Source organism: Schistocerca piceifrons, chromosome 2 (genome assembly GCF_021461385.2).
Source record: "Schistocerca piceifrons isolate TAMUIC-IGC-003096 chromosome 2, iqSchPice1.1, whole genome shotgun sequence".
Taxonomy (NCBI): domain Eukaryota; kingdom Metazoa; phylum Arthropoda; class Insecta; order Orthoptera; family Acrididae; genus Schistocerca; species Schistocerca piceifrons.
In genome coordinates, this window is record NC_060139.1 from 766884741 (window position 1) to 766912234 (window position 27494).

At 39.1% G+C, this 27494-nt stretch overlaps 1 protein-coding gene across 3 annotated transcripts in view; it reads left to right on the forward strand.

Moving 5' to 3' along the window:
* Positions 1–27494, forward strand: part of LOC124777985 (ATP-binding cassette sub-family A member 7-like) — a 594849-nt gene that overhangs the window by 212973 nt on the left and 354382 nt on the right. For all 3 annotated transcript variants that reach the window (XR_007015818.1, XR_007015819.1, XM_047253552.1), the window contains exon 20: positions 16574–16745. Coding sequence is in view for 1 of the 3 variants with exons in the window: in XM_047253552.1 (XP_047109508.1) it covers positions 16574–16745 (172 nt within the window). In the remaining 2 variants the exon portion in view is untranslated. The remainder of the gene's footprint in view (positions 1–16573; positions 16746–27494) is intronic.

Here is a 27494-nt window from a genome sequence, read left to right on the forward strand (position 1 = left end):
AGAGATTCTCTGCAAATGAACTCTCACTAAATTTTGACAAAACACAGTTTATACAATTCTGTACAGTAAATGGCATAACACCATTGATGAATGTAGGCTATGAACGGAAGTCTGTTGCTAAGTTAGAATACTCAGAATTTCTGGATGTGTGTGCATTGATGAGAAATTGAATTGGAAGAAACACGTCAATGATCTGCTGAAACGGTTAGGTTCAGCTACTTATGCTATTAGGGTTATTGCCAATTTTGGTGATAAACATATCAGTAAATTAACCTACTATGCCTATTTTCATTCACTGCTTTCATATGGCATCATATTTTGGGGCAATTCGTCTTAAGAGAGAAAGTATTCATTGCACAAAAGTGTGTAATCAGAATAATAGCTGGGGCACACCCAAGACCACCTTGCAGACATTTATGTAAGGAACTCGGGATATTCTCAGTAGCTTCACAATACATATATTCACTTATGAAATTTGACATTAATTACCCATCCCAATTCAAAAATAACAGTGAAGTGAAGTGCATAGCTACAACACTAGAAGAAAGATTGATATTCACTATTCTGGATTAAATCTCACTTTGCCACAGAAGGGGGTGAATTATGATGCCACAAAAATCTTTGGTCATTTGCCAAATAGTATTAAAAGTCTGACAAATAGCCAACCAACATTTAAAAGTAAATTAAAAGAATTTCTGAATGACAACTCCTGCTACTCAATAGATGAATTCTTAAATATGAAGTATTAACTGAAAAAAAAGTTAATTATTTTGTGTAAAGAAAACTTATGTTAAAGTGACACGTTCCACATCATTATGAAATGTTGTATTCATGATCTATGGAACAAGGATTAATGTATGTATGTGTGTATGTAAGAACTCAAACAAGAGTGCACTCAATCTAACAGTAATACTAAAAAAGTTATTACATTACATTAAATAAAAAAAAATCATTTCTTTTTCTCCTAAGAGATTCCATAATAATGTCATAATCTCATGTATTCTGTGTACATCTTCTGGATCCATGGAATGCATACCAGATGCCCAGCAAGTAGTTAGCATTCTCCTGGCTTCCATGCAGTGTAAGCTACATCTTTCCTCATATGTTCTCTCTGTAGTAACAGATATGATATACACAGCACATCTGTCGATATTTGACCCCTCCCTCACTTTACTTAAACATTGTGAACATCTTTAGCTGATGTGACAGATCTTCATACAGCGGAACAGGACTTGATTCACAATGTCCTGTTATGCTACATGTCTCCATACTCAAGGTAAAGATGTCGCTTTGTCATTTTCTTTTATAATATACAATTTGGTGTTATTACATGGCACATAATTGCCTTCTTATTAAATTTCCTTTTGATGTTCACCTTATTCCTCATTGCATTGTTACAAATGTTAGTATCTTTTCTTGTATCTCATTTCCTAGGTTGTCACTTAGTACCCATTATATGTAATTTTTGTATTATTTTCTTACACCATTAATAAGTATTCCTTAAACACTATAACATTTAGATTAATTTGAATTATTGATACTACACATTGGTTGATTGTTACCCTTGTAACTTTACACACACATTTATTCCTTTAGGACAAGCTTCATGTTTTCTTTTATTTTTGTATAACACGCAAAGGTTTGTAATATTTAAGAACAAGAATATCCGTTAGTTTTATTTTGTCTTTCATCAACAACAGAGTACATTTTGAAATTTTGAGCTACATCTGGGGATATATAAATCTCCTTAGTCATCTTTTCTAGTTACGTTTGCTATTTTCTTCGTTAGTGTGATCACTTGTCACATTAACACCTAAGTAAATTCTTTTTAATTGCATCATAGCTGAACCTCCCCATTTTTGGGTGAGTACAGCACAACCTACTTTTATTTGTATGTGAAAGTGACCCACCCCCAAATATTTCATAAAAGTGATACGAGTCATTTATCTTGTGAATGGACCCGACCTATGGTATAGATCAGTCACTCCATGATCTGTCTACCTGTATAATATCCAATCCTTCGTGAGCCCACGTTCTTGGTGCAGCTTATTTCTGTCAGAGAGTACTGGACCGGCCACAGTGGCCGAGCGGTTGTGAGCGCTTCAGTCCGGAACCACGCGACTTCTACGGTCGCAGGTTTGAATCTTGCCTCAGGCATGGATGTGTATGATGTCCTTAGGTTAGTTAGGTTTAAGTAGTTCTAAGTTCTAGGGGACTGATGACCTCAGATGTTAAGTCCCATAGCGCTCGGAGCCATTTAGACAGTACTGGTCAGTATCTTTGACAAATTTATAGAATAAGAACGAAGAGGTTCGTTAATTCTTCTCCTCAGTTTTTACTCTATTGTGATTTCAGCACCTTCTTTCTTCTCTCTATATGTATTATTTGTCCTACTCACCATCCTGTAGTATCAATAACCATTATCATTTGTACTTCTCTCATGCAAGTTTTTCAACGTGCATCATGTACCAAGTGTACCCCCTTTATATATCTCAAAATATAACTTACTACTATCATTATTCCTGCACTATGTGTAGATTTTATCTGTTCATTGATAATACTTCCTATTTTAACCCACCAGGTTCTTTTATCATAATTTATAAGGGTCATTTTGCATGTCATACATTATTTCATAACATTCCTCTCGAAAATGTGATGCGAATAAATTGTGTCATTTCATCAATCTCCTCATATTCCTGTTCCAGCCTAACTGTTGCAAGGAGATCCTTAGGTGCACCATTGTGCACCCTCCTAGACATTTCTGATGCTAAACCCCCTCAGAAAAGCATAAAGTGCCCATTGCTTGACTTCCTGTAGCAATACTTTGTTTACCTCCTCACTACATGTTAACTCATATGTATGTACATTTAGTTTTCTAATCCAATCTGCAAATTCTTCTATTGCTTCATCATTTCTCTTTGGAATTATGCTCAACTGTTCCTATATCTCTGTTCCTCTCCCTATGCGAGTCATTCAAAAGTTTTCACCTTGCGCAGTCCCTCTGTGCACTGCACAAATGACTTTGCCACTCCTGACACACACACTCTTGCTATCTGTAACAACTGTTTATCCAACTTACCGCTGTGTCAACTGTTGACACAACGTGTAAATGTCCTCAGATGACCTACAGGAAAAGATACAAAAAAGGTCTGCAACAGATGGATCTAACCTTAAACCCTGTGACTTCAGTATCCCCAACTCTTTCTCCTTCTTTGCTAGCTCATTACTCATCACTGTCTCCTCCATACTTAACTGTGCTACATGATTAATTAATGACTGTGTAGCCCGTCACCTTGTTTCTGCATCATCCTTACTCATTTTTATGAACTTAGCAATAACAGTTCAGTAATAACAAGGGCAGAACCCTCCATAGCTACTCCTACTACCATAATCACGTCTTCTGTCTAATAATGAGCTACACTGTCTTAGATATTTGACCAAAATGATGACAAGTAAAGTGAACATCTACCACAGACTCAGCACAAGGGACAGAATGCCCACGTAAACTGCACTGTGTACATCACTCACTCTCTAGCCATGCATCCAAAGAATTACCCTTAAAATGAGATATATACACTGATCCTGACAGCCTCACAAAAGTAACACTGAAGTTATCATACCCCATAATTTTGAACCCCATAACTGTCACCAGAACAAAAATAGCTGTCTCATACCACCCCTACTACTCCATGGCTGGCAGCACTGCATCTGCACATGCACCATATGCCAACTATTAAAACATCTTGTATTTGATGCAGATACTTTTCTCCAATCTCGTACCCCTGTCTAAACATCAATCCCCACATATTCCAATTCCACAGGCTGTAATTCAGACACCATGCTGCAAGGGGTCCACTGTGGACATTAGCTCTCCTGAAATAACTCTGTTGAGTGCAGCAGCATCCAATGGTGGAGATGAAGGGCAAGAAGGACCAGGGGATACATTGCTGACTGAAAGAATTGTTTTATTCACCTTTAAACAAACATTATGTTATTTGGATGTGAGGCAAACATGCCTCACTTCTGTGACCCTGGCTGGTGGTGGCTTCCAGACAGCTGCTTCTGTCCGGACAAGGAGTTGCATGCATAGTCACTTTGTGATACTGACGTCAGCCCGACCAATGGCCAGTGGCCTGTCACTAGGCCACGAGTCCCAATGTCAACAGCGTGCTCCTTTTGCTGAATGGTGTCCCCCTGTAATGACAGCTCCTGGTGACTCAGCCCCGCACGCATTCACTGCGGTGGTGCATGGAGACTGCTGTGCATGGGACATGACCTGCTGCCCTCTGGCAGGAGTCTGATTATGACAGATACCAATGGCAGGTCAGCAGTGCTGTGGCGTTAAGTACCACAGGGACCTCAGTGCTGGTGGCAGCAGACCTGACCTGGTCTCGAAAACTTGGCTTCAGATGGTGATGGCCAGTTGTCCTGTCTCTGACATGGAGTCAGTTTCACTGTGGTGCTACTGGATTCTGAATGAATCTGCCTGAAATTCAGACCTATTTATGTGGCTCAGAGGCGCATCTGTTACACTAAAACCTGGCCCCAGTCACATAACTTGCAACGAGAGTCTTGCCCTGGTGTGATGATGTTGTCCTGCTCGCTCTGTGTATTACCGCTGCATGATGCAGTTTTCCATTGAGTGCAGCTAGCCCTACATGCATGTATCCAACTTATGTGTGGTCTAATGAAGACTTATGTTTGTAGTTTAGCTATACCGCAATTGTTTAACAAATTTTCCCCTTAAATACACTTCACATATTAAATTAAGAATGGAAAACAAGAATAATCTTTACCAGAAAGAAAAACAAACCAGACCATAATATAAAATATAAGCTTGTGATACAGCAGTTACGAGGGCTATCCACAAAGTACATTACGTTTTGGAATTAAAAATAAATAAAGTTTTGGAAATTTTTTTTATTATATACAGATGAAAGCCACACTTAAATACTACTTTTCTACGTAGTTGTCATTTAAATGAAGGCACTTATCGTAGCGATGGACGAGCATGGAAATTCCTTCGTCGTAAAATTCGGCCGCCTGCGCCTTCAACCACGTGGTTACCTCTTCTTGAAGCTGTGGGTTGTCATCAAAACGCCGCATAGCCAACCACTTCTTCATTGCTGGGAATAAGTGGAAGTCGCTAGGTGCCAGGTCTGGACTGTACGGCGGATGAGGAAACAGCTCCCACTTAAAAGATGCGAGAACTTCACGAGTGGCATTTGCCGTGTGGGCCCAGGCGTTGTCGTGAATCAGCAAGATCTTTGAGCCCAACTTTCCCCTGTGCTTGTTTTGTATTGCTCTTCTGAGGTTGTGCAGAGTTTGGCAATACCTTTGAGAGTTTATTGTAGTGCCTCTTTCCAGGAAATCCACAAAAATCACACCTTTTTCTGTCCCAAAAGAGGTAACCACGTGGTTGAAGGTGCAGGTGGCCGAATTTTACGACAAAGGAATTTCCAAGCTCGTCCATCGCTACGATAAGTGCCTTTAATTTAAATGGCAACTATGTAGAAAAGTAGTATTTAAGTGTGGCTTTCATCTGTATATAATATAAAAAAATTTCCAATACTTTATTTATTTTTTATTCCAAAATGTAATGTACTTTGTGGATAGCCCTCGTATAATGGTGCTGTCAGATTGGATGTTCTGGTAGTATTTTATAAGCTGCATAACATTGTATTTATTGACATTCTGCTGTTGGCACCACAGTTGTTTCTGTGGCATGGAGTCAGTGGCAGTTTCCGTGAAAAGAAAGTGTGTTGGAATTCCCTGACATATAGTGATGAAAGTTTGGCTCGCTTCTCACAGCATGGAGTGGCATGAGAAGTTAGAAGATTTATTTGAGAAGTAAAAAGGCAGTTATTTAATGGTGTGTGTACCCATGTGCCATACAATAGTGCAAATTGTTCATTTTATGCACAATTTAAGGTGATTTGTACATCTTATAAACTTATATTTGTAATCTCTGCTGTATTACATTTACTGACCTGGCAGGATCATGGTAATACTTATGAGGAAGCTCTCAGTAGATTTGTATGATGTAGATGTGGAAGTGATTCAGATTATGTGATAGAACACTGTGTGAATAGTTCAACCCTGAGAAATAACAAATTTCAGAATAGTTGCAGGCTATCTAACTTCAGAATAATTTAATTTTCTGTATATTGCATAATTACTGACTGAATTTATAAATTTGAAGTAGTCATAATCTACGCATTGCGAGATAAAATCTTATGTTAAATGTTTAACACAATAAGACAAGTATTATAGTTAGAAACTGTGTGGTTTCCTTGAGGCAGCATAATTGACAGCATGCAAATACATGGACTTATGCATCCAGTATTTAAGAATGAGAGAACTTAGCAACTTCCAGTAAACTTTGCACTAATTTCAAATCTTTATAAAACTTTTTCTTGTCAATACCCCCCACAAAATGATGAAAGGAAAAGAGTTTATCTCTGACTACATTTTCACTTTTCCAGCAGTAAGACTTCAGCATCATTATGTTTTAATTCAGTACTTATTTTCTACCAGCTCTATTTGCAACTCAGTTCAGATGGTAACCACGTATATCATTGAATGTACATGGTAATTTATATCATTGTGTGACTCATAGTTAAGGAAATAAGGCATCATAAACATTTACACGCATGAAAAACTAGCTTTCGTTTAAAATATTGCACGGTAGAACTTCAACGTCAGACATGACACTTCAATTTATTGCATCTGGACTACTTGTTTGCAACACACTTTGCAGGCAGTATCTACACACTGAATGTACCTGTAAAATTATGTCTTTGTATGACACAGAGTTCAGGATGTATAACATCATAAACATTTAGATGCACTAAGAACTTGGTTTTGCTTAAAATGGAACGCAAATTTCCCATATTATGTACACCCATTGTTTCATAATGAGAGCCCTTAGTGACTTCCAATAAACTTAAAGCATAATTTCAAACCTTTTCTCAGTTACATGCTTAACATCAAACATTTAACATATTAACTCAGTTGTAAAGTAATCAGACATTTGAAGCTGTTTTATACATGGGAGTTTGGTTCTTTAAAGACTCTGAGACTTCCCGAGTTTTACTGGTTACAGCCTAACAATTCAGTTGTTGCAGACTACTGTATAGTGTACCATGACCTGCACACAGTGACTCTGGTATTGAAGCAGAGAATTAGGCAATTATGAGAGAAAAAGTGAATGGGAGAGCAGGGCATTAAACTGCAGTCAACGAAATTGAATGCCAAACTGTGGCATAGTTCCTCCTTATCACTATTCCTATGAGGTTTTCATGACCTAACCTGGAATTGGACATTGTCTGGTGACACAGGTATTATTTATCTGGCAATAGGACTCTTTGTGCAATGAAATTAGTCTACTAATTTTAATGTGCCAAATTTTTAAGTGACTTCATTTTATATTATGTCAGAAGAGCAATTGTTGATCTACCACTGGATCTGTCCTTTATTTTTATGAAAAAAGAGAGAAATGTAACAGTAGTTTCAAGATTTTGTGTGATGTCTTTCTAGGAAGAGGATTTTTTTGATGAGTGCCTGACTCATCTGGTTATGTTATGTGTTTTGTGTTATTGGCCAGTAAATATTTTTTGCCCTTTTTCTGTATAAAATTTTTGTGTAATAAATATCAAATTCAACATCAGCATTTTTTGTAGTCCCCAGTGTAGATCAATGAAAACAATTGTAACCAATACAATTACAGGTAGTAGAAAGTGCTCATGGGCAAGACTGAAGTCAGTCACTTGGCTGAATTGTATCACAGTTTGACAAGATATAACTTAATACTGGAAGGTGGAATAGCACTTATACTCAGATCTTGAGCAGGCTCAATTGTAACATGAGCAGTCCAAAAAATAACTGGTGTAGTGCAGACATCTTGTTAATACTTCAGTCATCTGTGGAGAGGAACATATTTACTTTCATACAGAATTGAGAGTGAACTGCATCTGCCTGACTTTACATTGGCCAGCCTGAGATGCTGTCTGCTCAGCACTCACAACTGCCTGCTGGACATAAGAGTAGTGAGGCTTCTCAATGGTATGACATTATCCATTAACATGTCCAGCAGAATTACGAGAATCATAATCATCATCATAATTTTTTTCATTGTCAGAAAGGTGAAAACTTGAGCTAATCTACTATACTGCAGCTTTCCCTCATGATCTGCTACTTCATATCGGAGGGTGTACCCTGAGCATTTATTTGGGAAGGAAATATGAATTATTTAGTGCTTCTAGTTTTGTTGAAATTATACAGCTCAGAGGGTAATATGCTCCAAAACTTTACCAGACTAAGAAGATTCTATGACAACTGGGAACAGACTGAGAGCTCAAAAGAATCATCACAGTGTGAAAAGAAAGATCTTAGGGTTACAACTACAACCAATACACAGTTATTTTTCCTGTGGGTACTAGAGATACACCATGTGATCAAAAGCATCTGCACACCCCCAAAAACATATATTGTACGTATTAGGTGCATTGTGCTGTCACCTACTGCCAGGTACTTCATATCAGCGACCTCAGTAGTCATTAAACATCGTGAGAGAGCAGAATGGGGTACTCCGCGGAACTCACAAACTTCGAGTGTGGTGAGGTGGTTGGATGCCACTTGTGTCATATGTCTGTACGTGAGATTTCCACACTCCTAAACATCCCTAGGTCCACTGTTCCGATGTGATAGTGAAGTGGAAAAATGAAGGGACACGTGCAGCACAAAACCGGACAGGCCGACCTTGTCTGTTGACTGACAGAGACCGCCGACAATTGATGAGGGTCATAATGTGTACTAGGCAGACGTCTGTCTCACAGGAATTCCAAACTGCATCATGATCCACTGCAAGTACTATGACAGTTAGGCGGGAGGTGAGAAAGGCCACACATCATGCCAGTAAATGCCAAACGACGCCTCGCTTGGTTTAAGGAGTGTAAACATTGGATGATTGAACAGTGGAAAAACATTGTGTGGAGTGACGAATCACGGCACACAATGTGGTGATCTGATAGCAGGGTGTGGGTATGGCGAATGCCCAGTGAACATCATCTGCCATTGTATGTGGTGCCAACAGTAAAATTTGGATGCAGTGGTGTTATGGTGTGATCGTGTTTTTCATGGAGGGGGCTTGCACCCCTTGTTGTTTTGCATGGCACTATCACAGCACAGGCCTACATTGATGTTTTAAGCACCTTCTTGCTTTCCACTGTTGAAGAATAATTCGGGGATGGTGATTACATCTTTCAACACGATCGAGCACCTCTTCATAATGCACGGCCTGAGGCGGAGTGGTTACATGACAAAACATCCCTGTAATGGACTGGCCTGCACAGAGTTCTGACCTGAATCCTATAGAACACCTTTGGGATGTTTTGGAATGCCGACTTCGTGCCAGGCCTCACAGACTGACATCGGTACCTCTTCTCAGTGCAGCTCTTGGTGAAGAATGGGCTGCCATTCCCCAAGAAACCTTCAGCATCTGGTTGAACATGTGCCTGCCAGAGTGGAAGCTCTCATCAAGGCTAAGGGTGGGCCAACACCGTATTGATTCCAACATTACCGATGGAGGGCGCCACGAACTTTTAAGTCATTTTCAGTCAGGTGTCCGGATACTTTTGGTCACATAGTGTCGAATGTAAAATGGCATTATCAGTTCAGCAGTCCAAAATTGACATGAAGAATGAAAAAAGTTCATTGAAGTTCTGAATCTTCAAACAATTGTATAAAAACAAGACTTTAACGGATTCTAAGAGGATTGACTAACTAAGATGTTTTATTTTTAACCCCTACGTGTTACACCTTACCTCAAAAAATTCTAATGCATACATGACTCCTATTCTTAGCATTTTAAGAGGAATTCCAATAATTCACATATTATAATACACCTTAGCCTGGACTGTCCAATTAATTCTTATAGTTCCTAATCAGCAATTTACAAAGTAATGTGATACTTTGTTGCTGTTCTAAATTCTGCTTAGTCCAAAATTCTTATTCTGTATGAGTTAACTAAGTTCTACAAACAGCAACAAACATAAAATGATTGGAAAAAACTGCTCTTCTTTTTAAAAAATTGTCTCCTTCAGAAGAAGCAATGCAGCCTAAAAATTACATTAGTAGTTACTATAGTATTTTAAACAAAACAAAGATGTGAGAACTGTAGACAAACATTGTATGGTAAGTGTACTCATTTGTTACATCACATGCTCATAAGGTACACTGAATAAAACCAAATGGCTCTTGTCATATGAAACATTTGTCCTTAGGAAACAAGTAATCACAAGCCATAGCTTAAGAACTGTAGCAACGTCTTGTCTCAAGGGTGAATATTAAATGCCAAGTTTGGTGATCCATTGATATAAGGCTGTTGTCAGTATAAAAGTTGACTTATACGAAATCAAACATAATGATGATATCTGGATTACAACAGTATGCATCTGGAAAATGGCAAAGGTCAACTCCCCAACTGTACAGGCTCCAGCATGAAGGAAAGCTACATACAGAGGATGCAAAATGTGTGCTTGTGAGAAGTGTGCCTTGACAGCATTGAGTAGCTTTTGTAAATTAAAGCAGAAAAAGGAAATTGTGTCTTTCGTAAGGCCACTGTTATCCTAAAATTATATAAAATCAAACAAATATAAAACTGTGTTTAAAAATGGAAACTGAAAACATCCTTATAACAGAGTAACAACGCAATGACATTTCACTGTGCATGTAATGAAATGTCCCATTAAAAGTAATAAATACTGTAAAGAAGGGAGGAAGGGGAATATGAACTAAAATTATTGAAATCTAATTGCTAAATGGGAGAAATCTCCATTTAGCATTAACAAAGTTTATAAACTGTAACTTATGACAAAGTAACATTGCACCTTCATTTTGCAGTGCATATGGTAAACAGTTCTATTAAAAGTAATAAATGCTGCAAAGGAGGAGGAACATGAACTAAAATTTATTAAAACATAGTTACTAAAATGGAGAATCTTCAAATTTTCCGCTTAGCATTAAAGAAGTTTACAAACAGTAGATAAAGGAGATTAGCCAACAAATTCCATGTTCACATTAGGCTCAAAAACATTACAAGATTGTTTTGAAAAGGCATAAGAATAACACTATGTTAAGTAAAAATTGGTATACAAATGTAAGACGGTATTAAATTACTGCACAGAGATAGAATTTTGAGGAAAGTGACATGCTTGCCAAAGCTAGAGGGTACCGGTAACTGCATTGCTATGCAGCAGTGAGCAGCAGCTTAAAGCCACCAAGCAAGTTCTTACTTGCCATCTGCACGTGAGCATTCAAGATGTTACCATCCCTATTAGCTAAATGGTAATCTGTTTGGAATTATCCATACAGAATAACAATGGTGACTTTGATATTTGTCATACACCAACTTACTCTGACAATATTATTCCAGCAGATTCCTTTTACCCACAGGTTAAAAAAAGTAGCCTTTTTCCATTCAGTAATAATCAAACTTAAAGAACACCACCTTTCCTCGACAATTTTCAGAAAGAAATTAATTTGATTAATCCGTTGAAAGCAATAATGACTATGAATGGCATATAGTTGACCCTGTCCTTAGTACTAAAGTGACCAAAAAATGTTTGACTTACATGATTAGCTGCCTCTTGACTAAAAAATATGACTAAGGTTACTTTCTGCACCAACAAAAGTTCGGAGAAAAATTTGGTGCTCATGTTAAACACTGTAGAAGATTAATGTACAAACTGGCATTTTCAAAATGTTATGGAATAATTGTTCTGATTGTTATATAGGACAGACTGGAAGAGGTATTAAAGGCAGGTACAAGGAGCATCCACCTGAAAAGAAAGCTGGCAATCTATATAATTATTCTTCTGCAGAACATTTGCTTATTTCTGATCATTCTCCAAGGAAACTCAAAGACAGTAATTTCTTGTGAAGAGGTAACGGGCCAAAAATTATATTTGTTAGAAGAACTTGAAATATTCAAGCAGGTAGCTAATAGAGATGGTAACATCTTGAATGATCGGGTGTAACTGGCAAGTAAGAACTTGCTTGATGGCTTTAAGCCAGTGCCCACTGCCTCATAACAATGTGTCTGTAGTCTTGGCTAGCTTCGGCAGGCATGTTGTTTTCCTCAAAACACTTCCTCTGTAACGTAATTTAATACCATTTTCCATTTGTATGCCAATTTCTACTTGCATGTAGGTTATCTTCATGCCTTTTTGACACATTCTTGTAATGATTTTGAGCTTAATCTGAATCTGGAATTTGGTGGCTGTTCTACTTCATTGAGTATCCATGAACGTCTTTGATGCCAAGCAGAAAATTCTCCATTTTAATAATTATGCCTTAATCAATTTTAGTTCATGTTCTCCTCCCCCCTCCCCGCCTCTTATTTACATTATTTATTACTTCTAATAGCACTTTTTATTATATGCAGGGCGAAATGTCAGTGCAGCGTTATGTTTTTATAAGGATGTTTTCAGAAGCCTTTTTAAGACACTTTTTGTATTTGGTTAATTTTACATCATTTTAGATTAACAGTAGCCTTCACAAGAGACAATTTTGTTTTCCTACTTTAATTTACGTAAGCTACTCAAGGCAGTCTAGGTGCATTTCCTACATGCACACATTTAGCACACTTCACATGTAGCTTTCATTAGCACTAGAATCTGTACATTTGGGCAGTTCACCTTTGCTGTTTGCCTCAAGCATGCTGTTTTAATCTAGATACAGTCATTGTGTTTCATTGTGTATAAGTCAACTCATACATCAACAAGAGTTTTATGTCAATGTACCACCACACTTGACATTTGATCTTCAAACCTGAAATATGATTTTGCTGCAGTCTTAAGCTATGGCTTGTGATTATTTGTGTCATTAAGATGAATTTTTCATGTGACAAGAGCTGTTTGGCTTTATTCGTTGCAGTTTATCAGCTTGTGATGTAACCAGAGAGTACACTTATCTTACAATTTTTGTCTGCAGTTGCTGCATCTTTGTTTTGTTTAAAATAATATTGTGACTACTAATGTAATTTTTAATGTCTGTTATGCATTCTGAAAAAGACAGTTTTTAAAAGAATTGTCAAAACCTTGGTCAAGAGTTTCAGTAAACCTTTATTTGCAGCAGGTTGGCTGATTTTTTTCAAATTGTCCGAGTTTACTGAAAGATGTTTTGCTGTATTCTATTTACTTTGTTATAATGATTTCTGCGAGAGTTCAAATTTTTACGCATACCTTCGCAAAATGCTGATTGTGATGTGGAATGATTTTAAAAGTCTGAACGTACAGCCATGCTGTACAGTATAGTTGTCTAACAAGCAACAAGTAAGGAAAAAATAGAAGGTGTTTTCATCAAGGAAGGCATTCAAGTTGGAGAAATTAAGTATTGTGGAAATTCCAGTTACTAATTTCCTATGAAGAGTTAGAGCTTCAACCAGAAATTTATGGAGTAAAGAGTGGCAGAAGAATACCAGAAAATAGCAAAGGACTTATACACAAATACATCTTTGTTACCAGTTCAACTGTAGTATGACAACTACCAGATCTCAAGGAACTTGACAGCCACTTGCACATCCCAGACCTTCAGTAATGGTTGCTTAATTATATATGTGCATTGGTTGTACACTATCCCTGCTGAGTTCATGTGGTGAATAGGGGGATGCCAACCATAAATTCTTCAGTTCTGTAAGTTTGTCTTGGTCCACAAATGCTCTATTGCAAAATCTACTAAAACTGAACTTCCCCTATTGACTTCAGTGACATTTTTATTATTGGAGAAAACCTACGAAGTCTTCTGATTCATATTAGTTGCTTTAACCAACATGGAAATCAGTCTCCAACAGTGTAATATACTCAACACTGCATGAAAATGATAAGTTTTGAACTGATTTTGTGATTACATTTAATGTAAGTTATCAAGGTAATAATTTTGGCTGTAAGGAGACTCTCCCACATGCCAAAAATTATAAATGGAAAAAATTACATGTGTGTATGAGAAATCTTCCACCGAGTCTAAACTGGATGACCAGGGAAACAATCTTTTCTACATCTACATCGAAACTCCGCAAGCCACCATACAGTGCATGGCGGAGTGTACTTTGTTACTGTTTTTGTGATCTTGTCATAGTATGAAATTCAATGTGTTTGCTGACATGAAAAGCATAATACTTTATAAAAACAAAGATGAGGTGACTTACCGAACGAAAGCGCTGGCAGGTCGATAGACACACAAACAAACACAAACATACACACAAAATTCAAGCTTTTGCAACAAACTGTTGCCTCATCAGGAAAGAGGGAAGGAGAGGGGAAGACGAAAGGAAGTGGGTTTTAAGGGAGAGGGTAAGGAGTCATTCCAATCCCGGGAGCGGAAAGACTTACCTTAGGGGGAAAAAAGGACAGGTATACCTAATTATAAGTGATGTGGGAAAAACGGAAATGGAAATAAAGCGAAAGTTATTAGAACTGGCCGAAATGGTTGTTTAAAAGGTGAAAGGAGCTGTTTGTGAACTAGAAACGGTGGATATTATAGCGGCGGTAGTGCTGAAAGCGGCAAAAAAATTTTTTGGTTATGCTTTGGAAGTGGGTTACGTATTATTTAGTATATAAATAGGCGGGATAAAATAGTATAGCAGATTACGGTAAAAAGGAGAAGGTGAATACAAAGTGAAACTACTGGCAAAAACAGAAAGAGGAAAATAAGACGACAGAAAAGATTTCGAAATGCAACAGTGACAATAACAAACGTAATTGTTGGATTCAAATTAATGATATCATTATAATAGAAGGAAACATTCCACGTGGGAAAAATTATATATAAAAACAAAGATGAGGTGACTTACCGAACGAAAGCGCTGGCAGGTCGATAGACACACAAACAAACACAAACATACACACAAAATTCAAGCTTTCGCAACAAACTGTTGCCTCATCAGGAAAGAGGGAAGGAGAGGGGAAGACGAAAGGAAGTGGGTTTTAAGGGAGAGGGTAAGGAGTCATTCCAATCCCGGGAGCGGAAAGACTTACCTTAGGGGGAAATATGTCTGCTTGTGTCTGTATGTGTGGATGGATATGTGCGTGTGTGCGAGTGCATACCTGTCCTTTTTTCCCCCTAAGGTAAGTCTTTCCGCTCCCGGGATTGGAATGACTCCTTACCCTCTCCCTTAAAACCCACATCCTTTCGTCTTCCCCTCTCCTTCCCTCTTTCCTGATGAGGCAACAGTTTGTTGCGAAAGCTTGAATTTTGTGTGTATGTTTGTGTTTGTTTGTGTGTCTATCGACCTGCCAGCGCTTTTGTTCGGTAAGTCACCTCATCTTTGTATATATATATATATTTGTGTGTGTGTGTGTGTGTGTGTGTGTGTGTGTGTGTGTGTGTGTGTGTGTGTGGGCGCGCGCGAGTGTATACCCGTCCTTTTTTCCCCCTAAGTTAAGTCTTTCCGCTCCCGGGATTGGAATGACTCCTTACCCTCTCCCTTAAAACCCACTTCCTTTCGTCTTCCCCTCTCCTTCCCTCTTTCCTGATGAGGCAACAGTTTGTTGCGAAAGCTTGAATTTTGTGTGTATGTTTGTGTTTGTTTGTGTGTCTATCGACCTGCCAGCGCTTTCGTTCGGTAAGTCACCTCATCTTTGTTTTTATATATAATTTTTCCCACGTGGAATGTTTCCTTCTATTATAATAATACTTTATAATTCACACAATAATGACCAAGCCAAATAATTTTGAGTTTCCCGTCATAACACTGCTCACAGCACAAAAAATCTGTTTCACACATTTGTAAATCAAGATATGGTATAAGTCTGCCAAATTGTAGTGCAGGGAAAATATCTGAAATTTTCAGCAAATGACATAACCATTCCATATGCAGCCACAAGCTGTATATCTGGATGCAAGTGACTGTGACATCATACAAGCAAACTAAATAACTAAAGTTTTATTGACGTTTGTTTCTCATGAAAATCTGTTCACTTTCTCAGTTTGTCGAAGTCTTGAAGTGGTAATAGAAGCTTATTTGTTTATTTCTTCCCTTATTTTGGAGAGACACAGTGTTACTCTTGGCATGATAGAATGGAGAGTCATTGGGTATGACTTCGGGCCATGGCTGGCAGTGATTGAGGGAATCTGACAGCACCATAATATGTCACAGGCATCCAGGATCCTCATGTGACAGTAATGAGGTGCCATTTTTCAACAGAACAAAGCCTGTCCAAATGTGACATATGTGTCTATAAAGTGGGTGCGTAGTTTGGCGGTACTCCTATGTTCAGGAAGATCCCGATATCTTTTAGATACCTGATAGAACATGCGTGGGGTGAGCTTAAATGTCAACTCCACCCAATACAGTTATGGGCCAGCTTGCCTCAGTAACACTAGGCACTGTCATTCAATTGATGGCCATTCTACAACTTCCATGTAGTGTTTGTGTCCCTATTTCTGTAGACAACATTAAGAATCTTATTTTCAGATATTGTCTTTCGTTTTCTTTTTACTGTTTTTACACATTTTTACATATTTAATAATATAAATTTTCAAATAAATGACAGAAACACTTTTTTTGTTGCAGGTGATAACTTTGAACCTGATCCATTACATCTCAGACAAGGAATTTCTGTTCACAACTTGACAAAAGTTTACAGCAATGGAAAAGTTGCAATAAACAATTTGACATTAAATTTTTATGAAGACCAGATTACTTCATTCTTGGGTCATAATGGTGCTGGGAAGACTACAACCATGTGAGTCATTTTTGTCGCTTTTGTCATCAGTTTTGTGTTACATTTTCATATTAATTTGCCATAATACCTAATTAATTTGTTTCCTTCAGGAGTAAAATTTGAACCCTTATGAAAAAGACTGCTTCAGTTGTATGATAAATAATTATTTGTGATCCAATTAGTTCTGTTGTGTTATAGCCACTTCTTCAGGGAAACATATTTATTTCATAATTTATTTCAAACTATAACCAATAGATGACCCAACATTCTTTGTCCAATTGTGATAAAAATGTTCAACTATCAGTAGGTCGGTAGTCCAATTTAAAACATGGCAGAATGCAAGAAAGCAGCTGGGAATGCAGGAAAATTTGAAGTTAAATTTACTTTCTTTTCACTATAATTTCTTTTGTAAATTTTTCTGATTGATACATTTCCATAAGTACATTTCATAATGCAGATGTTCCATATTTCTGCTCTCTCTTTCAGTGTGTATTTTTGACAACTTTCAATTTATGGTAACTTATCATTGAATTTGTTTGAGATTTTATCTAAAATAAGTTGTGAGGCCATTAGTTTGCTTTTTAACAATGAATAATAAACATAGCTGTAGTGATACAAACTATTAGCAGGCAATGTGCATTGCCAGAAAAAGTACATACATTCAAAGGCAACCAAGATTATTTCTTATAATGTTTTTTTCCCCCTTTTTCCCCCTTTTGTGTCTATCCTCTACAATTTACTAATCATTGTTCGGGTAATACGAAGGTTGAATGAAAAGTAAGCCTCCACCTTCATTAATTGGGTTGGATGGGAATATTTTAATAAATCAAACACAGAAATAATCCTTAGAATGTGATCTTTAATTACCAATATTCACTTTTCCACATAATCACCAGCCAAATGGATACATTTTTTCCAACAATGAACAAGTTTTCTTAAGCTGTCATGGAAGAAGTCGACACTCTGTTTCCACAACCACAGTCTCACAGTTCTCTCAACATCTTCATCAGAAGCATAAGGTGTCCCCGCAGATTGTCTTTCATTACCAGGAACAGATGGAAGTCAGACGGTGCTAAGTCTGGACTGTATGGAGGATGCCGTACAGTGGTGAGATTCAGTCTCTGAAGTTCCGCTGTGGTGGCACATGAAGTGTGTGGTTTGGCATTGTCATGCTGCAGGAAAACATTTCCCTTTTCCTTTCAAACCCTGTTAGCCGTTATTTCATAGTTCAAAGTGTTGTGATGTAACAATCTGAATTTATTGTTGTTCCACAATCAAGGAAATCAACATGGATAACACCATCTGTGTCCCAGAACACTGTGGCCATGATTTTTCCAGATGAGGGATGTGTCTTGAATTTCTTTTTCTGGGGTGAGTCTTTGTGTCGATATTCCATAGACTGACGTTTTGTCTCTCGGTCATAATGTTGTACCCACATTTCGTCTTGTCACAATTGAATGGAGAAAGGTGTCACCTTCATTCTTGTAATGCGCTTTCATTTCAGGAGTCAGCATCTGGGGTACCCATCGTGCACAGATCTTTCGATAGCCAAGCAAAGCAATAATGTGACCCACATGATCTTGTGAAATTGCCAATTGTGCTTGCAATTTCTCTCTGAGTGGTACAATGATCATCCTGCTTGTGAAACTCAGTGGTTGCTGTCACAGGACATCCAACTCTTTGTTTGTCATGCGGCTCAGAGGTTCCCGCCTTAAAATCTTTAAACTTTCTTGCCAATGACATACAGTACTCACATCAACACAATCACCATAAACTGCTTTCATTCTCTGATGAATCTCCTTTGGGGTGACACCTTCTGCTGTCAAGAATTCAATGACTGAATATTTGCTTAAATTGCATGGACCTACCTTCTGTGCAGGGTTCCATACCTTTCCACCGTAACAACACAACCATTCGATGTTATGGCTTCCTGCCAACTGGAGCTGTAGAGAAGAGGCAATGGAATAAGCCAGTACCTGCTGCATACCAATGCTGCCAACTGTTGAAGAGTTACAAAGGTGGTGGCATTACTTTTCAGTCAACCCTTGTACTTGTGCTACAATAGCATAAACATAAAATGCAAAGCTATTGACATTAAAAAGTACATTGTGTTATATAAGGTAGTAATCATGAGTAGGAAAATTGAAAATGTAAAGAGGAGCAGCTGTATTAATATCAAGAACTCTGGTGAAATACCAGTTTGAAGCAAGGAAGGGAAAGTACAGTCCTTTGATGTTATTTGACCTCTTTGTTCCATTGAATGGTCACCATGACTGGTGATAGTCAAAAAACCTACTGGCAGACTACGCCTCTGCAGTGATTTTTAAAAATCTGTTAATACATAGCCAGTCATTGATACCTATCCTTTGCTGTGTCCTGACGAGTTGTTATCAAAATTATGGGGGGGGGGGGGGGGGGACGCACACATTGTTTTTCAAAGATTGGCTTGGCAGAGGCATATTTACAGCTTCTGCTCAACGAGGAATCAAAATGCCTTCTAGTTATCAATACCCCATTTGGACTTTATCAATACCAGCATTTTTCTTGTGGTGTGGCAAGCACACAAGCTATTTTTCAGCTCTTTTTAGAGCAACTTATAGCATCAGATCCAGGCTGCATCAACTATTTAGAGGACATAGTAGTCTCAGATGCCTCTAAAGAGTAACATTTGCAGAACCTTCATGCTCTGTTTTCTATTTTGCGTTCTTCATGGTTAAAGAGCAATTTGGACAAGACAGTTTTTTCAACCATCCAGTATTTATTTGGGTTTTGAAGTGTCATGTGCTGGCTTTAAACCATTGCACCAGCATAGTAAGGCTATTTCTGCATTGTCACACCCCATGTCCTTTCAGGAATTACAGACATTTTAGGCAAGATTGCATACTACCACAAATTAATACTGGACGCTGCTACTGCCGCACAACCATTTCATGCTGTTATTAGGTAAAGATGCTCCTTTCTACTTGTCCCTGACGTGTGACTGGGCATTCAAGTTGAAATCTACACTTCTTGTTTGCTTATTTTTCCCCCAGGGCAGCACCTTGTATTAGTGACAGATACAACTCAGTTTGGCCTTGGTGCTATCAATGTTCATAAATATATGCCTCTAAATCCTTAAAAGCAGCGTAACAATGTTATACTCAGATCAAGAAAGAAGTGTTGGTGACCTTGTATGCTCTGAAAAATTTTCATGCTTTTCTAAGTTTCACCTTATCACTTACCATGAACTACTGGTGTCTCTTTTTAGCCCATTAGCATTCTTTGCTGAACAAAGTCACACATCACTTACAGCGGTAGGCTTTTCCTGTCACAATACAATTATGAGATACATTTCCAATCTATGACACGACGCAACATGCAAATGCTAACACCTTTTTGCAATTGCCAATTGGTCTGGATCCATAGTTTGATAAAGAGAAAGTATTATGTTTTCATTTAGACATGGATGCCCAGAATGTTGTTGATGGTTTTCCTGTTACTAGCACTAAAATTGTAGCCACAGATTCTGTTTTAAGTGAAGTTGTTTCTTTTGTGAAAAACAGCTGGCCAGATAAACCCCCAGACCATGTTTCTAACCCTTTGCATTACAGAATAATCTATCAATTGAAGACATGATGTCCAAAAATGAGTCCATGATCATATTGTTGTGTTTTATTTTATGGGTCTGTGTTGGTCACACAAATTTTTACCTGTTTTGGCTACTGCCATCTTCAGATCATAAAATATTCTGATGTAGGTATCAAGGTCAAATTATACATGTAGTTACATAGTAAGCACTTACTATGTACCTAGGTGTATAATTTGATGTTGATACATACATCAGGCAGTAGCCAAAACCGGTAATAGTGAAGTGTAAAAGTCTTGGTGATAAAGACAGGCCTGTGAAACAAATTAAACTTTTTGTTTGGGACAGAGTGCTGCTGTTAGCTACAGAGGATACTGCTCCTCTGGTTGTAGCCTGTCCGCCCTTGTGTGTGAGGTTATGCGTTTATTACGCATGGGCCACTGGAGTGTCTCAGGTACAAAAATGTTAGCATGCAGACATGTTTTTTGGCCAGGCATTGATGAGGAAATAGTGCGAGTTGCTGCAGCTTGCCCACTGTGTGCCAGCCATCAGGTGACTCCCCATGCTTCTTTGCCACCAAGGCCAGATCCACAGCAACCTTGGGAATGAATTCATATAGATTTTGTGGGACCTTTTTGAATTTCTTCTGGTTATTTGTAATTGATGGGTATTCTAGGTTTCTGTATGTGGCTTATTGTCTGTCTACTTATACAGAAGCAACAATTTCCTGTTTGTCAAACATCTTTGCAATGGAAGTTCTTTCATATACTTTAGTTGTTGATAGTGCTTCCAGTTCACATCTCAGGAATTTGAAGATTTTTGTAAAAAAAACATGTTTTGGATGTGACACCAGAAGTAGCTCGTGAGTGGTTCCTAGTTCTTCATGGTTCACCACTGTTGGTGATAAGAGTATGGCAGAATTGTTGCACAGTCATCAGCCTTTGACTCTGCTACATCTGCTTTGGCTGATGCTAGGCTCTTCGCCGAAAGTGGTGCTGCAGTGGTTCCAGCTTTGTGTCTTCGGCTTCATCTTGATTGCCTTTTTGGTTGCCCATATTTCTTTCATCTTCTGGCTGTGATCTTGCTTGCGTTCTTCGGTCCATTTTATGCCTGTTCGTTTGTCACATTGTATGTCATGTAGTTTACTTTTCTTAATGATATTTCTGAATTTTATTCTGTCGTTTATTGTATCTGCTGTTATGTTGAGTTGGTTCATGTCGTTTTCTACCTCTGCCACCCATTTGTTATTTCTAGTGGTTACCCAGTCAAAGATCTGTTTGGTCAGCCTGTGTGATGGCATTCTGTATAGGTGTCCATAGAATTGTAGTCTGCGTTTTCTAATCTTTTCTGTGATTGTCTCCGTATGTTTGTACAGTTCCTCTGTAGGTTTCTTGATCCATATTCCATTGTTGTTAGTTGCGCCAAATATTTTCCTAAGTGTTTGCCCTTCTACTTTTTCTAATTGTCTGATACGTGTATTCCCTAGGATTAGTGTGGTCTCTGCTGCATATAGTGCCTCTGGGAGCACCACCATGTCGTAATGGCGTAATTTGGCTTTTTGTGAGATAGACTTATTGTTGTAATGATTCCACACTACTTTGTATGCCTTGTCCAGTTTAGTCTTTCTTTCTTCGTTTGAGTCTCTGTTATGTCCACTCATTTGTAGTGTTTCACCGAGGTATTTGAAGTTTGCCATTTTGTAAATTGTGCCATACTTTGTGTTCAGAGATGAGAGTTTCTTTGTGCTCATAAACTGTGTCTTTTCGTAAGAGATCTGTAGTCCAGTTTTGGAAGTGATTTCGTGCAGTTTTTCAATAGCGTCTTTTGTTTCCTTCATACCTTTCGTGACAATCGCCAAATCATCTGCAAAAGCCAGGCATTTAATCTGTAGGTTTCCTAAGGTTATCCCCTGTTGTGATGTTTCCCTTTCTTTTATGACCTTATCTAACACCAGATTGAAAAGGAGAGGTGAGAGGCCATCGCCTTGTCGGACACCTGTGCGAATTTCAAAGGGCTCTGATAGTTCCCCACCGAACTTTACTTTGGAGGTCGTGTTGGTTAAAGTTTGCTCTATGATAGCCCGTGTTTTGTTGTCTACTTTGTATTCTGCTAGAATTTTGAAGAGAGTTTTCCGGTCGATAGAGTCGTACGCCTTTTTGAAGTCAACAAAGGTAACAATCAGGTTCTGTTTGTGTTGTAAAATCATTTTCAGGTTCCAAATTTGTTCCGCACAAGACCGCCCTTTACGGAAGCCTGCTTGGTATTCCCCAATCAAGTGGTCGGTCTGGCATTCTAGTCTGTTCAGTTAAGCTTTAGAGAGGATCTTGTGTGTGACCGGTAGTAGGGATATTCCTCTGTAGTTGTTCGGGTCAGTCTTGTCACCTTTTTTGTGTAGTGGGTGTATCAGGGCAGTTTTCCAGTCGTCAGGAATTTTCATGGTCTTTCAGATGTCTTCCAAGATCCTGTGGATGTCTTTGGTGAGTTCTGGGTCTTGTAACTTCCACATTTCCGCGATGATGCCATCTTCTCCTGGTGCTCTACGATTCTCGAGTGACTTGATTATTTCTTTAACTTCTTCTAGAGTTGGAGGTTCACTATCTGGATTGTATGTGCTCATTTCTGTCATCATTTCTTCCATAGGGGGGTACGTGTTGAGCAGGTTTTCAAAGTACTTTGCCAGAATGTCACAATTGTTTTTGGTATTGGTTTCTAGGGTTCCATCCGGTCTTCTGAAGCACAAGTTGGGTGGTTGATATCCAGTCATATTTTCTCTGAACGTTCTGTAGAAGTTTCTTGTATTGTTCTTCATGAAGTCCGATTTGATCTCTGTCAGTCGCCGTTTGTCATACTGTCGTTTTTCACTGCGAATGATTTTGCTTGATTGCTTCTGTGTTTTCAAGAAGTTCATCCAATTCTCTTGGGATTTATGGCTACTAAATTTTTTCCATGCACTGATTCGTTGGTCAATAGCTTGGTCACATGTGTGGTTCCACCAACGGTGTTTCCGTGTGCATGGTGCTTGTGCTAGTTTCATGGCCTCTCGGATTCTTCGTGAAAGTTGTGTCCAGTCTGTCGTTTTCTCCATTTTAATTTTGTGTAATATTTGTGTCTGGTTTAAAGTAACGTATTCTGGATCTGGTCTAACAATTTTGTTCTTCTGGAGCTTTTTCTCGGGCAAAAGACGAATCCTGATCTGTAGTAATTGGTGGTCTGAGTCGAAGTAGCCTTTACGGGTGTCTATGTTCAAAATTTCTTTTTGTGAGTCTTTCTGGACTATTACGTGGTCGATTTGTAGTTCTTGCTTTCCGCTGGGGAATTTCCATGTGGTAAGTTTTCGTGTTGGTTTCTTGAATTTTGTTGACATAATGGCGAGGTCGTGGCTTTTGCAAAAGTCTATCAGATGTTTTCCGTTTTTGTTGGTGTCCTTGTGTGGAGTATGTTTTCCTGTGATATGTCTGTATATCTTTTCTTTTCCGAGTTTAGCGTTGAAGTCTCCCAATATTATTTTGACTCTTATGTGCAGGAATTTTTCTGATAGTTTCTTCCATTGTCGTCCAGAAGTCATCAATTTCGTCCGGGTTTTTCCTGTTGTAGTCATTAGTCGGTGCATGTGCGTTGATTATTGTGTAGCATTTATTGGCTGATTTCACTGTGATGGTGCTGATTCTTTCGTTTGGTGACGAAAAGTCGATTATGCTGTCCGTGATGGACCTATGTACTGCAAATCCTGTGCCAAAAAGCCTTAGGTTTTTCAGTTGTATTGATGGTTTTCCTTTGTATATTCTGAAATTCTCCGTGTTGAAATGGTCTTCGTCTGTGAATCGTGTTTCTTGCAGTGCACATATTTTGATTTGAAATTTTTCGAGAGTATCTGTCAGTTGTTTCATCTTTCCTGTCTTCATCAGTGTGTTCACGTTGAGTGTGCCGATGTAGTGTTTGCGTTTGGTCCTGAGGGAGTTTGAGAAGCTCCGATTCTTCTCATGATGTCCGTGAGCCCCCGGAATCCGATGCTCACGACGATCCCAGTCTGGGGCCCGGGGTAATGAGATTTTTCTCGTTGTACCATCATGATGTTTAGTAGTTGGATGTGTGGCATGCTGCCGACTACAACCTGACTTTCCAGATCAGGAGGTTGGTTGAGGCCGCTACTGACATGTGGAGCAGACGCCTAATGTAGCCGCCCACTGTGGGAACAGACGCTACTAGTAGTTTTGGTCCGCCCCGAGTATTTCATTTCCTCGGTACCACCTATATCTAGGAGGCATTCCCCTGTCCGCCACCTGGGGAGGCGCTCGGTTGCGGGTCTACTAACCGCCCCAAGATATATATAACGAAAGCGCTGGCACGTTGATAGACACGTCGATGTGTATGTTTGTGTTTGTTTGTGTGTCTATCGACGTGCCAGCGCTTTCGTTTGGTAAGTCACATCATATATATATATATATATATATATATATAATGGAAGGAAACATTCCACGTGGGAAAAATTATATATAAAAACAAAGATGAGGTGACTTACCGAACAAAAGCGCTGGCAGGTCGATAGACACACAAACAAACACAAACATACACACAAAATTCAAGCTTTCGCAACAAACTGTTGCCTCATCAGGAAAGAGGGAAGGAGAGGGGAAGACGAAAGGAAGTGGGTTTTAAGGGAGAGGGTAAGGAGTCATTCCAATCCCGGGAGCGGAAAGACTTACCTTAGGGGGAAATATGTCTGCTTGTGTCTGTATGTGTGGATGGATATGTGCGTGTGTGCGAGTGCATACCTGTCCTTTTTTCCCCCTAAGGTAAGTCTTTCCGCTCCCGGGATTGGAATGACTCCTTACCCTCTCCCTTAAAACCCACATCCTTTCGTCTTCCCCTCTCCTTCCCTCTTTCCTGATGAGGCAACAGTTTGTTGCGAAAGCTTGAATTTTGTGTGTATGTTTGTGTTTGTTTGTGTGTCTATCGACCTGCCAGCGCTTTTGTTCGGTAAGTCACCTCATCTTTGTATATATATATATATATATATATATATATATATATAGAGAGAGAGAGAGAGAGAGGGAGGGAGAGAGAGAGAGAGACTTACCAAACAAAAGCGCTGGCAGGTCGATAGACACACAAACATACACACAAAATTCAAGCTTTCGCAACCAATGGTTGCTTCATCAGGAAAGAGGGAAGGAGAGGGAAAGACGAAAGGATGTGGGTTTTAAGGGAGAGGGTAAGGAGTCATTCCAATCCCGGGAGCGGAAAGACTTACCTTAGGGGGAAAAAAGGACAGCTATACAGTCGCGCACACACACACATATCCATCCGCCCAAACTCTTTGCCTTTACAAATGTCTGCTTGTGTTTGTGTATGTGCAGATGGATGTGTGTGTGTGTGTGTGTGTGTGTGTGTGTGTGTGTGTGTGTGTGCGCGCGCACGCGCGCGCGAGTGTATACCTGTCCTTTTTTCCCCCTAAGGTAAGTCTTTCCGCTTCCGGGATTGGAATGACTCCTTACCCTCTCCCTTAAAACCCACATCCTTTCGTCTTTCCCTCTTTCCTGATGAAGCAACCGTTTGTTGCGAAAGCTTGAATTTTGTGTGTATGTTTGTATTTGTTTGTGTGTCTATCGACCTGCCAGCGCTTTTGTTTGGTAAGTTTCATCATCTTTCTTTTTAGACATATATATATATATATATATATATATATATATATACAGGGTTATTACAAATGATTGAAGCGATTTCACAGCTCTACAACAACTTTATTATTTGAGATATTTTCACAATGCTTTGCACACATATACAAAAACTCAAAAAGTTTTTTTAGGCATTCACAAATGTTCGATATGTGCCCCTTTAGTGATACGGCAGACATCAAGCCGATAATCAAGTTCCTCCCACACTCGGCGCAGCATGTCCCCATCAATGAGTTCGAAAGCATCGTTGATGCGAGCTCGCAGTTCTGGCACGTTTCATGGTAGAGGAGGTTTAAACACTAAATCTTTCACATAACCCCACAGAAAGAAATCGCATGGGGTTAAGTCGGGAGAGCGTGGAAGCCATGACATGAATTGCTGATCATGATCTCCCCCACGACCAATCCATCGGTTTTCCAATCTCCTGTTTAAGAAATGCCGAACATCATGATGGAAGTGCGGTGGAGCACCATCCTGTTGAAAGATGAAGTCGGTGCTGTCAGTCTCCAGTTGTGGCATGAGCCAATTTTCCAGCGTGTCCAGATGCACGTGTCCTGTAACCTTTTTTTTCGCAGAAGAAAAAGGGGCCGTGAACTTTAAACTGTGAGATTGCACAAAACACGTTAACTTTCGGTGAATTGCGAATTTGCTGCACGAATGCGTGAGGCTTCTCTACGGCCCAGATTCGCACATTGTGTCTGTTCACTTCACCATTAAGAAAAAATGTTGTTTCATCACTGAAAACAAGTTTCGCACTGAACGCATCCTCTTCCATGAGCTGTTGCAACCGCGCCGAAAATTCAAAGCGTTTGACTTTGTCATCGGGTGTCAGGGCTTGTAGCAATTGTAAACGGTAAGGCTTCTGCTTCAGCCTTTTCCGTAAGATTTTCCAAACCGTCGGCTGTGGAATGTTTAAGCTCCCTGCTTGCTTTATTCGTCGACTTCCGCGGGCTACGCGTGAAACTTGCCCGCACGCGTTCAACCGTTTCTTCGCTCACTGCAGGCCGACCCGTTGATTTCCCCTTACAGAGGCATCCAGAAGCTTTAAACTGCGCATACCATCGCCGAATGGAGTTAGCAGTTGGTGGATCTTTGTTGAACTTCGTCATGAAGTGTCGTTGCACTGTTATGACTGACTGATGTGAGTGCATTTCAAGCACGACATACGCTTTCTCGGCTCCTGTCGCCATTTTGTCTCACTGCGCTCTCGAGCGCTCTGGCGGCAGAAACCTGAAGTGCGGCTTCAGCCGAACAAAACTTTATGAGTTTTTCTACGTATCTGTAGTGTGTCGTGACCATATGTCAATGAATGGAGCTACAGTGAATTTATGAAATTGCTTCAATCATTTGTAATAGCCCTGTATATATATCAATGGAGTAGTAGGAGTTTGCCACCAATAAATCCTTTAGGCTTCTCTTAAACTGAATTTCATTGGTCGTTAGGCTTTTTATGGCTGCTGGCAAGTTATTGAAAATGTGTGTTACTGAATAATGCACACTTTCTTGTACAAGACTAAGTGACTTTAAATC